The sequence below is a fragment of the Phragmites australis genome, chromosome 15 (genome assembly GCF_958298935.1).
Source record: "Phragmites australis chromosome 15, lpPhrAust1.1, whole genome shotgun sequence".
NCBI lineage: Eukaryota > Viridiplantae > Streptophyta > Magnoliopsida > Poales > Poaceae > Phragmites > Phragmites australis.
Window position 1 is genome coordinate 1,675,797 of NC_084935.1, and position 13,501 is coordinate 1,689,297.

The 13,501-nt window shown below is 44.2% G+C and overlaps 3 protein-coding genes across 3 annotated transcripts; 1 reads left to right on the top strand and 2 right to left on the bottom strand.

The window, feature by feature from the left end:
* Positions 1 to 2,499: 2,499 nt before the first annotated feature.
* LOC133893401 (elongation factor 1-beta) lies at positions 2,500 to 4,555 on the bottom strand. The gene is made up of 6 exons (XM_062334410.1): positions 4,396 to 4,555; positions 4,051 to 4,167; positions 3,856 to 3,940; positions 3,296 to 3,398; positions 3,045 to 3,158; positions 2,500 to 2,952 (listed from the first exon to the last, which is right to left on the bottom strand). The coding sequence occupies exons 1-6, from the start codon at positions 4,479 to 4,481 to the stop codon at positions 2,789 to 2,791; spliced, it is 669 nt and encodes a 222-aa protein (XP_062190394.1). The 5' UTR covers positions 4,482 to 4,555; the 3' UTR covers positions 2,500 to 2,788.
* Positions 4,556 to 4,746: 191 nt separating this feature from the next.
* On the top strand, positions 4,747 to 6,551 carry LOC133893400 (pentatricopeptide repeat-containing protein At1g01970). The gene is made up of 2 exons (XM_062334409.1): positions 4,747 to 5,249; positions 5,674 to 6,551. The coding sequence occupies exons 1-2, from the start codon at positions 4,830 to 4,832 to the stop codon at positions 6,475 to 6,477; spliced, it is 1,224 nt and encodes a 407-aa protein (XP_062190393.1). The 5' UTR covers positions 4,747 to 4,829; the 3' UTR covers positions 6,478 to 6,551.
* Positions 6,552 to 6,911: 360 nt separating this feature from the next.
* On the bottom strand, positions 6,912 to 10,465 carry LOC133893402 (nucleolar protein 56-like). The gene is made up of 8 exons (XM_062334411.1): positions 10,167 to 10,465; positions 9,877 to 10,091; positions 9,324 to 9,481; positions 8,452 to 8,639; positions 8,110 to 8,362; positions 7,789 to 7,937; positions 7,558 to 7,710; positions 6,912 to 7,452 (listed from the first exon to the last, which is right to left on the bottom strand). The coding sequence occupies exons 1-8, from the start codon at positions 10,369 to 10,371 to the stop codon at positions 7,118 to 7,120; spliced, it is 1,656 nt and encodes a 551-aa protein (XP_062190395.1). The 5' UTR covers positions 10,372 to 10,465; the 3' UTR covers positions 6,912 to 7,117.
* Positions 10,466 to 13,501: the final 3,036 nt, after the last annotated feature.

A 13,501-nucleotide genomic window follows, 5' to 3' on the forward strand; every position in this document is an offset into this window, starting at 1 on the left:
AGGGCGGGCACGCCGGGTTGCTCTGCGGCTGCCCGGTGGGCCCTCTCCACGGCGCCCGTTGCCAGGGCGTTTATGGTGACAGGTGACCGGGCGTGCGACACATTTTTCACCCCCGGTCACTTCACCCAGAAGAAATGATGACCCTCCTTCCCGTTCGGGGCATGTCTCGGCCGGCGGGTACTTAAAATAGCCGGCAACTCAGAAGCAAGACGGACTCTCTCGAAAAGACTCTCTCGGAGAAGACCAACAACGGCGTAAGAACACCAACCACACAACGAACCAGACCAGCGAAGAGAGACACTGTGAGCAAGGTTGAGCACAGTTACAGCCGAAGAACAAGGAGCCTCAAGCTCTTAGTTAGGCCCACATTCTTGTAACCAGCAACATCCTTGAGGGACTTCCTCAGGACAGTTATAGCATCCATACAGGAGTATGGTATTACGCCCCCGTGCGGCCCGAACCTGTCTAAATTCCGGTGCATTTATTTCTTCTTGCACTAGGTCGATAATCCCACCACCGGCTGTTGCATTCATTCCCATTTATTTCTCCGACGAACTTATTCAGGATCATCCCCCCGACCGAATCTCTAAAAAGGGGTCTCTCGGGATCCCTGCGACAGGAGTTAATCCTCCGACATATTCCTTGTGCGAACTCATGTTCACCCGGGGCCCAAATGCTACGACTAGATCCGACCACAACCACATGACAAATTGCTCAGTCTACCATATCTGCGAGGAAGTTTGAGGGCTATTGTCGATGTAAAGAATAATAGGGTCCCCTAGCAGGGGGACCCATGAGGGTCATTTAATCAACCTTTTCTACACGTTATGATTGGGCAGGAGCATGGTCTCCCATCACGTTCGACCAGCGACCACACGACTAGTTTCTTCGACCAGTCTCTAGGTCTCAGAGGGAAACCTCGCAACCAGTTTTCTCTGGTCGCGAGCCAGGTATGTGCCTAATCAGTCTAATTTTATTACATACTTTTTCACTCAAGTGTTATCTCTTACACAAGTCGTCCTTCCAGGTGGACCTAAGCGTGACCAATACAGGCTTGTCGTGTTCCGTCCCGTAGCATTAAACACTATAGGACAGTCTAACAAAGCGTGACAATAGGTTTTGCAGGAGCACAGATGACACGTGGGGATGGGATCTGGCAGAACAGGCGATAAGGATGGCGCGGTGTGAGACAGATGGCACAAACCCTATAGACCGATAGGGAAGGTGGAATGCGGTCACTCGTCGTAATGATAGGCATATGTTAGAAGGATTAGTTAGATCTGGGTCTAACTTAGGTCCTCATGTAAATCTTCTCTCACTCGGATATATAAAGAGAGGGAGACACAAAGAAGAGGTAGAGGATATCCAATTCATTCAGACTCATATAAAAAATACATATGATGTGGAACTATTATTCCAAGTGAGATCCAAACCTAAATAACTCATGGCATTCTTGAGTTCATCATACACATGCAGCTAGGACATATAGCTTTACGTCACGGATCACACGTCCGTCATCAGTTATACCCTAGTATTATTATTAAGGACTAATTCTCCACAGTCACTCTGGCTTCTCGGAGGCTGTGATCGACAAAAACTGAACCAGAGGCAGGTTCAGGACGAGCTAGCTGTATGGGGCTATGGATCACAAATGAAATGAATGGATCGCTGATGAGCTTGCTACTATATATAGAGAGGAAAAGAGTAATGCGCACCCGACCGGTCCATGGTTGGTGTAGTAGATAGGTAGAGGAGTTGGTGAATTAAAGATCATTTTCATGGTGCTGTAAGCTTTTTGTACTTCAGAGGTGAAGACTATTGCACTGGCTGGGAAGTATGTATCCTCAAACTGATTCAGTAACTTGGTAATTTTGTTTCAATTCTAGGGTCAGTAACTGTTGGTAATTTTATTTCCCGAGTGTATGGTAACATGATAGTTGGATGAGTGTTACCGTGCCCAAGACTGAGGTTACGAAGCCCCAGGTGATCATTGCCCATTGAGATCTCCGGCTACTGAACCTGTCGCCGTGAGAGTGGCGTGCTCCACTGTAGAACGAAGCATGGGTGCCATGGTTGTATCTATCTGCATGTGGTATAATGTTCTCCAATGGACTTGGCCCATTTTCAGTGCCTGTTGAGAGTAGTTTTGTACTGTACAAAACTGAATAAATAAAGCAGTTCATGTGCTGTGTATGATACTGCTCGCACCTTTCGATCGTACATCCGCGTTGGTTCATCCTCTGCTTTTTGACTTCCAATTCATCATCGTTCTGCTGCTGAGCCGTTGCATCACAGTTCATGCCTTCATGGTGTTCCGACCTTGGATTCATCTTGGCGTTCGCATTCCTGGCACCGCGCAAGACCACACCCACACAACACAGTCTTGGAACACCAACAGTCATAGAACTAGGAGCACCATATGTTTCGTGTACCCTCGAGATTTGGCTGTCCTGAACAAAAACATTGGGATTGCCATGTGCATGAGAGAGGAGCAACAAATGAACACAACCATATTGGGAGGGATTATCAGGTGCATCACAGTTCCAGCCGAATATGTATCACCATCTCACCAAAACTAGCATAGAAAGAAAACTGGTGACCTTAGACACAACACATGTTTCGCCATAACACACCGCCTGGCATTTCAACTATTTTAAGATAAATAGAGATTCAAAACCTGAGTAACTAAAGGATAAGCTCGCATCCCAGGAGAAACTTGTGCGCTCGCCATCACAACCAGTCCCAGTTCCAGACCCCCAGCAGCAAATTGAGTGGTCTATTGAGCTTTTTAGATCTTGTTGAAGGCAACAATATCGCAGCTCTGAACATATTCGTTGATGGGCTCTTCAGTGAGATGCTCCTCAATTAGACTGTCAACAGACACGAGGTCGTCCACAATGGTCAACATGATCGTCAACTTCTTGATTCCATAACCAACGGGCACAAGTTTTGCTGCAATATATAAGAGTATGTTAATTGTATGTCACAGGCAAATCAATAGCAAGCAACGATGCAGACACAGATAGGAGACACAAGTTCCTTACATGCTCCCCAGGTGAGACCCTCCATCTGAACACTGCGTACAGCCTCCTCAAGCTTCTTCATGTCAGTTTCATCATCCCACGGCTTCACATCCATCAGGACAGAGGATTTCCCACCTGTAAAGATATGCATAAGCACAAGCCATACATAACAGGCTAGATCTAGATGTAAAACTGAACTAAACAGTGTCAAAATTGTCCAGTGCATATAGTAAACAATGTATGTTAACACTCCAAACTGAAATTACACGTACTTTCTTTCTTCTTGGAAGAGACCTTGGCAGACGCACGCTCCTCTGCGGCCTTCTTGTCCTCCTCGGTTTCATCCCCGAAAAGATCCAAATCATCATCATCTTCCTGCAGAGGATCGAGAGCATATTATACACCAGAGCTAACTCAGCAAAATTATATATGTTCAAGTGAGAAGTTTCATGACTATGATAAACTCTACTACAGTACCACTACTGTTTCCGGTTTTTAGTTTTCAGTTAGTTGACAGGATTACATTAAGAGAGGATGGTGGTACAACAAACAACAATTCATTAATCTAAAGCATCCACGTGAGCACAATTTTATCTGCTGAAGAGATAGCTACATCAATCCAATATAACAAAACAGAAAATATCTCAATAGAAGAATCTAGCATAAGATTACTGCAACGGGAGTTTCTGCAATTAATCATAATTCATAAAGCGTACTGTGCTAAATCAAACAGAGCAGCAATGCTCAATTGCTCAACCTACTACAAAGTAATAACAGATTGATAGAAACAAAAAAAGAAGGGGTGATTGGGAGAAGTCCGGCGAGAACAAACCTTGGTAGCCTCAGCGGCAGGAGCAGCTGCTGCAGGAGCCGATCCCGCTCCAGGCAGATTCACACCAACATTCTTGCCAGGGAATCTGAAACCAGTTACAGATCAATCTACTATCAAAACAAATCCCAGGACCACCTATAACATCTGCCGAACTACATCACAAACGTAGAGGACGGACAGCAACACTGATCGCACCTTGCAGCAACAGCCGCGGAGACGGTCTCGTACCAGCGGGCAGCATTGGGGAACTCGGCACCAGGCTTAGACGGCACCGCCGCGAACACCTTAATGTCGTCCTTGCTGATCGCATCCCTACACAAAGCATCACAAGCACCATAAGCAAGCACAGCACCGCCCCAAATCACCAGATCGATTTGCTAAATTTGAGGCGAAAACAGCAAGATGCCATAGCATGGGCACAATCATTATACAGCACCTCAGAGCGACTTCAAGTGATCCGGCGCAAGCACTACCGATCAACAGATCTAATCGCTATGGCAAGTGGAATTCGAGACCACGAGAGAGAGTAACCAGGCTCACCCAGAGACGTAGGTCTTGTCGGCGAGGTGCGACTCGAGGGCCTTGACGCCTTCGGCGGTGTGGAGGTCGGAGAAAGTCACGGCCATCGGATCCGGCGAGGACTACGGCGGCCAAGACTGGGCGTGAGGAGCGGCGGCGGCAAAAATCCCAAACCCTAGAGACGGAGCCCCGCTTATTTATACCTGGCGGCGATGGTGCAGGTGGGACCCACCTGACAGAGTCGCGGAAGAGGCGGACACCCGTGTGATGAGGCATCTATGGCGAGGATTCCGTGGACAGCGTAGGGGCCGTACGGACCGTCGGATCGAATCTTCGATCAATGGACGGATCAGATTTTTTCCTCTCCATGGATAGCGCTTTCGTCTTCCTTCCCCAGCTGCTGCCCTGCGACCCTCTTCTCCTCGTCTCCTCCGGCGCCGTCCCTTCTTGCTCCCATGGTCTCGCTCGCCGTTACCGCCTTGTACTCCCTGGGAACCCAGCTGGCCAGCGCGCCCACGAGCACGAAGACCTCCTTCCAATGCGCGTGCGTGCGCGTGCCGGCCGGCCATGGAGCGGAATTGAAGGCGCTGGCTGCGGAGGCTGAGCAGACGGCGGTGAGCGAGGCGCCAAGATTCAGGTGGGACGCATTCGGGTCCGACCTCTCCGAGTCCCAGAAGCGGGCGATTCGGGGCCTGTCTCCGAAGCTGCCCAACCGCTGCAAGGCCCTGATGACACGCGTGGTGTGCCTGTCCCCCGGGGATGAGAACCTTGGTGCGTTGCTCGCGTACTGGGTGAAGGCCATGAAGCCCAAGAGGGCTGATTGGTTGCTGGTTCTAAAGGAGCTGAAGGCCATGGAGAGCACGCTGCTTGCTGAGGTCAGTGACAGTGAGCATTCCCCAACCTGGTTGTTACATCTTTGAACTTCTGAAGCATCATGCGATGTTCTATGCTGTCATGTTGTTAGGGGTGCTTGTTCAAGTGCTAGAACAGCTAGGAAGTCATTTCCATGTTTTTGACGTAGCTGATTCGAACTGTTGATTCTACACCGCTCAAAGATACTGAATTTAGATCGTTACTTGGCTATTTCAGTGTTGTGTTTGGACCAAATATTCTCTGGTTGCTGCTGTGCTTGGTTGAAAACTTGAAATGATCACTATTAACACCACGATTGCCTAAAGATTGTGAATTACTAGTTTGGAATTTCTTGACATTTGATCTGTTCGGTGTTAACTGATACTCTGTTCTTAGCAATGGGCTTATGAGTCAAGTAATTTGACAAAGGTCATGTATGTTTGGTAGTTACTGGAGTATGCATTGCTGGAGGATTCATTCGAAGCAAATGTTCGCGACTACACCAAGTTGATCCACATCCGTGGCAAGCAGAAGCTGCTGCAGAAAGCTGAGGATGCATTTCATGCCATGAAAGGCAGAGGTTTACCTTGTGATCAGGTCATGTTGACTGCACTGATGGACATGTACAGCAAGGCTGGAGATCTCACCCGCGCAAAGGAAATTTTCGAAGAAATTGTCTTGCTTGGCCTCCCGCTGGATAAGCGTGCATACGGCTCAATGACCATGGCTTATATCAGGGCTGACATGTTGGACAAAGCAGAAGATTTAATCAAAGAAATGGAGGATCAGCAGACATTTGCAGGAAAGGAAGTTTACAAGGCATTGCTGAGAGCCTATTCATACAAAGGCGATTCAGGTGGGGCACAACGGATTTTCGATGCCATACAGTTTGCTGGGATAGTGCCTGACACGAAGCTGTGCGCGCTTCTGGTGAATGCTTACTGCCTCTCCAGTCGAATAGATGAAGCTGTTTGTGTAATACGGAACATGAGAAGTGCAGGAGTGAAACCATGCGACAAATGCATTGCCTTGGTACTGCGTGCTTACGAGAAGGTGAACATGTTAGAAAGTGCGCTAGCATTTTTGACAGAGCTTGAAGAAAACGGCGTTACAATTGGCCAAGAGCCTTCTCAGTTGCTGGCAGGATGGTTCAGAAGACTCGGTGTAGTTCATGATGTCCAACAAGTTCTGAAGGACCTCTCAGAGGAGAACAGTAATAAAAAAATTGCAGTATCTTTGGAACAGAAGTGATCTGCTGAGTAGCCTTCTCAAAAGACATTGTGACAACTGACAATGTATTGCTTAAAATGAAGTTACACAGCTCTCCTGCATGCTCTCGGGAAAAAACTTGCCGGTGAATCACAGGTCACTCTTGGAGAATCCCCAACAGGAAGGCCTATATGGAGTAAATGCTGCTGTAGAATGTTTCAATTTAATTCTATTGCCAACTCCACTACAGGCTGCAGCAATGAAACGAGCTAATGCCGATAATACGTCTATATATTCACGTCATTTTGCCGTAATAAACAATGCTACCTTATTTCTATAATAATATAATAGAAACACATGCGAGCTAATGAGCTATCCTCTTCAAGTTTCATATATATCTAAAATTGCAATAAACTATACTGCAAGCTGCAACAGGGCTATTCAGCATCTGTGAATCATCAACGACAATATAGAAATACCGAACCAGGCGTGCAATAGCTTTACCGTTTCAATTCAGGCCTCATCGCCTCACTACATTATAAACCTCACACGGGCTCAAGATGTGACGGCACCACCCACTAGTGAACGCTTAATGTAGCTGAGGCCCAATTGGATCAACTGGTGTACATAAGTAGATCCAAGATGTTAACTTCGTTAAGCACAAATGCTAGTTACTAAATAACTACACATCATTGTCCTCAGTTTTTGACTTTTTCTTCTTTTTCTTCTTCCCTTCAGTGCCTGTCTTAGGCTCAACATCCTCTGATGCCTCACGGTTCTTCTTTTTCTTCTTCTTCGGAGTCTCATCTTGTTTGACACCACCATCAGCTGCCTCGGTAGCCATCTCTTCATCCTGTGGCTCCTCTAGCTTGTGTTTCTTCTTCTTTTTCTTCTTCTCAGTTTGAGGTTCATCTTCTCCAGCAGCGGGCTTATCAACATCCATTGCTTCACCGTCAGCCTCAGCTTTAGACTTCTTTTTCCTACTTTTCTTAGCAGACACATCACTCTTATCGTTGCCTGCAAAAGAAATTATGCAAAGCGTGTAAATTACAGTTTCATGTGACTACAAGTGTGTTGAATTGAGTGTTTAGGTGATCAAGGAGTGGGGATGTGTATCCTTACCATCACCATCTTCCGACACTGCATTTGTAATACCCTCAATAGCAGCTTTCATCACATCAAGATTCTTCCGTGGTGCAACACCCTTGTCATAGAAGTCTAGTCTCTCTTCAACTTGTTCACGCAGCTTCTGACCGAAAATGGATGTACTCAACTCTGGAATAAATAATGCAATCACACTCGGAACAAGGAGTCGGCATATGTAAAATGTGAAAACAAAGTTCTGCAACTCACCTGAATAACAGTCAATGCGTGAAGCAATGGAACACTTGTTTGCCAGGTATCGAGCCATTCGGCCCTTGTTTCGAGCTGATGCACGGCCAATGAAAGATGAGTGAAATATGAGGCCATACTTGGGTGTATTTCCACGTGTTTTCAGAGCTCTGCGGTTAAATTGTGAGAAAAAACAAAACAAAAAGGAAATCAGAGGCATAAAGGCAAACTTCTGAATACTTGGCAAAACAGCAATAATCAAAAGCAAAATTATAATGGTTTTGTAAGCATGGCTTAAATTAACAAGGGGCTGAAAAAAAACATAAACAGCTCATTAAGTACCTGAAAAGCGCCTTTTCAGCACCAAGTATCTGGAGAGTGGAGGCAGGGCACTTTGCAAGATTTGAAAGACTGCCAGCATGAGAGATTAGCCGAGCTCCAACAACCTCACCAATCAAAGAAGTGAGATTTGGTGCAATATCATTCATCTTTGTTACCAGATACTCATAGAGCTTTTTACGGTATTCAGATAGATTCATGACCCTTTGGGCAAACTGTTGGACATTGATTAAATCAACTGGTGAAAGATCCTGACCTGAACACACAAAGGTGAACAATAAGGGAACCATGAAGATATCACTACAACTATTGAGAAGCTAAATCAATTGTAGGCATATGTCTTACCCATAGAAGCCTTTGCTGCTTCAACAATTTCTTTCGCCTTGTCCTCATCTCCAATTAGATCTGCTAAAGCTGGAATGTCTTTTTCAGCTAAATCAGATTTGTTCACCACAAACTTGGCAATCTTAGCATAAAGGTAGTTGTCATTCACGATTTTGACCAGCTCTGGAAAATGCCACGAATACCACTCCCTGCATCATGGTCAAGTAAAAACTTAATACATCCACACCAACACCATTGCCATACAGAATATTAAAATAACAGTTACACCATCTGGTCAACGAAATAAAATTTGTCATATGCCCATCCCAAGTATAACATAGAACATACTGCAGGGCTGAGGAGATGAATAATCTCTCAAAAGCATATAGCCTGGGGTGGTCCTAAGAACAATCTCCCAAAAAACAGAATTGGCCAAACTTAGAAGAACCAGTTATACTGGTGCTCCACGCTTGAAATGATTCACGCAAACATTTGCTGCAATTTGTAGGAGTCCTCAATAAGAGTATTCCAGCATTGCCCACACTTGATAATTTAAAACTAAGTTGAGTGGCAAGTACAACATTACATCACAGCTTTGAATTGCTTGCTCTGAAGCACAGCATATAGTTACATACACACCCTCAATGGAAAAATATGACACAGTGCAGACCACTTGACCAGAATGACATAACTGTAGGAAAAAAATGCCATGACAGGATATGCAAACAGAAGAAACAAGGCCACTCAAATACCATTATCTAGAATATTGCTGAGGCTCAAACATCAAAATCAAAACAATATCGAGGTGGGCACAATGTTGTAATGCCGTCAAAGCATCTAAACAGAAGCACTGAACAGTGAACAGTTAGATTAAGGACAGATGAGAAACCAACCTCACTCTCATGGAGAAGGAATTGATATCCTTATCAAGCGTGTCCAACAGAAAGATTGCTTGAATCACCATGTTATCCACACGGTTCACATTGAATTTGACCTTTGCTCTGCTATAGCTATGTCCCAGACCCAGCTGAGCCTTCTCCAGGTCAGATTTCTGCAACCAAACACCAAAGGAGCAAGTAAACAAACAATTAAAAAATGCAATCACTGGTTGTGTCAAGCAATTCACTTCACATGTGAACTAATACCCAAAAAGAAAAATTGATGCACAAGCAAAACGTAGTTATAACTGACGAGATGCTCATGAACTCTGTAGTGTGCAACTCCTCAGACCAAAGTCATGCAGAATCATAGTTTTCAGCTAAACAAGTGCAATTTTACCAGAGCATCAATTTTCTGCAACAACCAGCTAATGTGCAGCAACTCACTCAACAACAGCACAACCCGCATTTGATTTATTCCACTACAAAAATGTAGACTCCATGTTTGGATCAGTTACAAAAATGTCAAATATAGAGTAGAAATAATCTTAAAAGTAAGACTCATCACCTTGAGTTGGTCGATGAACTGATCGAAGTGCAGGCGCACTCCTCGAAGCAGCTCCTGAACGAACTCATTGCTCTGGCAGGGAATCCCGGTGGCCTCGGAGATGTGGGACCCGACCTTGGGTTCCATGACGCCGACGCTGAACTTGGCCTTCTTCCCCTCCTTCACTTTGGGCAGATTGAGCTCCAGGAAGTTCCTCAGCTCGTCGGTCATGATCCCTGCACCAACCCAAACACCATCCACCAATCATTCGGGCTGCGCGTCACGGGAGACAGCGGGGGTTTCGGGAGTACCTTCTGAGATGGCGTTGCATTGGTTGAGCGCATCGACGGCGGAGGAGAAGGGGGAGAAGCCGGCGAGCTTGACGGCCTTGCCGAAGCGCTGGAGGTCCAGCACGGAGGCGCGGACGGCATCCACGCTCTGTCCGATCTCGTCGATGCCGTACGCATGGAAGAGAGCGTACCCCGACGCCGACTCGAAGAGTAGGTACAGCGCCATCTCCTCGCCGCGCGCTTCGCCGGCGGCGGCGGCGGAGGGGTTCGGGGGTGGACCCGCGGGAGGCTAGGGTTTTAGGAGGGGAACGGAAAGAAGAAAAAATGGTTTCCCCGGAGAGCTATTTATGGTGGCTTTTCTGGTTCGCGCGTGTCCGCTGTTGGATCCCCGCCGTTGGATAGGATCATCGGCTCATCGCCGGTTGCACGCTAAAATTTCCACTCCAATAAATTTCATCTAAAAACAAATTTCCACTCCAATAAATTTCATATAGGCGTCTTTCTTACCAAAAAAAGTCGCTAGCGCCTATGAACTGCTACACTCCAATGGTTTTATCAAAACTAACATCGGCTCACCCATCGGTGCACGTGTAGTATAAGCAACAGGAAACCTTGAATGTAAAATTGTGAAAGAAGACAAAGTAATGGATAGAACTTATGGAGTAAATATTGATTGTTCTCAACGTAAGTCCAAGATTTGAACGCAAAACATTAGTATGTGTGGGCTCTATGCCATCGTAGACGTAGAAACATATGTAATATTAAACTTCAAAGCATTAAAGCAACTTCAACCGATGTCTTATACGACCTATATCCTATTTTTGAGAAAAAAAAAGATTAAAATCATCTCCAACCGACCCCTCATCCAGCTCCCGTTATTTGATAAGCCCTCATTGCTAGTCACTCACCCCCTCCTCCCACATGTAGGAGCACGCCGTGAGCCCATATTCGAGCAAAATTGCAACTACAAGTTGCTCGCGCCGCCATGTGAAAGTGCATCTAACCCCTAAGAGTGAATTTTGTAATTAATAACAAAACTTATGGACTAAGAAGTGTGCTAATAATTGTTAGTATGGTGTTCCTTAGGTGATGTATGGAGGAGAAATATACATCAAGATGAATAAGCTTTAAGTAATACTCGGGTAAGTCAATAACAATATCTATGGACTAACAATTATGTTGAGAATTGTTATTATATTATTCTATAGGTGATGCATAAATGATGAAGTATGGATTAATTGAGAAATGCCATGAGTTAAAAGAAATCAAAGTCATTGAAATCTTAATGATGCTCATAAAAAGAAGAAGAAGCTTGAAGAATAAAAGTTAAGTTACTTGTGGAGATCAAGTAACTGAAGGTATATCATTATTAATAGAGTTTTATGGAGTAACCCGTGTGCTATGTGCCTGAAAATAAGTGGAGTTAGGTTCCATATGAAGAACGACAATAAGTATAAAAGCTAAGTTACTTATGGAGATCAAGTAACTTGATGTATAAAGTTGTCAATTATATTTTATGGACTAACTCATGTGATTTGTTCTTGAGAGTAAATTAGGAGTTAGGATCTATAAGAAGACATAAGTTAAAATGAAATCCAATATGCCAAGAGTGAAGAACAAATATTGGACTCCATATTTGATAAAGTAAATTCATTGAAGATATCGGATACAAAGTTGTTTTTATATGGCAAAACGGTAAAATTCAAACAAAACTCGATTGTGATGGACCATTCGGTAGTGAAGGACAAGCAAATAGCTTAGCGTCAAAGGACCATGATGGTGGTGAAGATCAAGTGAAGGCTTTGCGCCAATACCGTATGAGCCCATGGGAAGCTATAAGTGATTCGCATCAATCACATGAAGAATAAGAAGAGATTGATGTGAAAATGATATAAAGTTGGCAACCCTCTAAGTTTGAAGTAAAGAATATATTCAAAGGTTCAAAGTGGTTCAAACGAATTTTATCTTTGAATTTGAGCATATGTATGCCGCACTATTAATAGGGATACAACGTAGAGCTAATTGTTGTGTATAAGTGCTCAAAAGTTTCTAACCAATCCAAAGTGAGAGTTCGTTTTATGAGTCTAGTGTGGAAAGTGTGGAAGTGTCCGAATCGAGTTTCAGGGTGTTACTAGTTTTGATTCAATATGTTTCAGATCATGAATTCAGTTGAGATGTGTATCCCTTTGAATAAGCTTTCTGTAGAGTCTAAAATCGTCAAAATTGTACATTAGGATCAAAAGTTATCTTTTTTTCAGAAGAACTGCTATGCTGAATTCGTAAGTTCCGAGTTGACTCAGAAGTTCCGAGTTGTCAAAAAAATTCGGGTTAAATCCGGGTTGGGGTGCTCGATTTGGGCCTCTTTAGTCTACTCGGAAGTTCTGGGTTGGGGTTCTCTATTGGGTTTAGCTCGTGTAACTCAGAAGTTTCGAGTGAATTCGGAAGTTCCGGGTTGTACTGACTTTTGGACATAACGACTAGTTTTTAGGGGTTGGGTATAAATACTCTCTCATCCTTTTTAAATGAGCTGTTGCTTGGGCACAAAAGAAAAACTTTCTAGAGTCAAAAGAACGCCTTCCTACTCTGATTTAGTGTGAGATGTAAAAAGAAAAATGAGTTAGATTGAGAGATTGGAAAATTGACTGCAAGTGAGCTAAACTATATTCTTGAGCACTCGAGTTATCTGCAAGAAGTTCATCATCGCGTTTGTTACTTTTGGAGCTTGAAGCTCTTAGGTGGCTATGCGTCACTAGCTAGCACCCAAGGTCGTGTTGTGTCATGGGAAGTTTGTGAAGGGTCCGATTTCATCTTCGAAAGGGAAAAAATTAAGAGTAAAAACCCAAACTTAAGTGTGACCAAGCTTGGCTAGGAAAAAGATTGAAAGAGACTCGTCTCAAATATGATTGACAGAGACGTAGTAACCTCTAGAGGAGGTGTTCGAACTTCGAGAAACAAATATTATGTCTCCTTTCTTGTTTCCTTGTTCTTGAGTTCTTGTTTTTCATTTGTGCATATTTGTTGGATCTACTTGTTCATGTGAAATTATTTGTAGGTTCTCCATTGATCTACTTGAAATCATCATTTGGAACATACGACTTCATTTGGTTTGAGCTATAACTCATTAGGCGTACTTTAATTTCAACTTCGAGCTCTTTCTCTATCTAAACCCGGAATTTCCGGATTGAACCTGGAACTTCTAGTGAACAGTAATTTCAACACTTCCAGTCAACAGTGTGTCAAGATTTTCAATTAGAGCTTTCTTGCATATCTTTTGCTAGATTTGAATAATCTTTGTCACTCTAGAATTGTAACCATCACACTTATTTAAGGTGTTTGTGCACTAGTTAAGCCTAGTA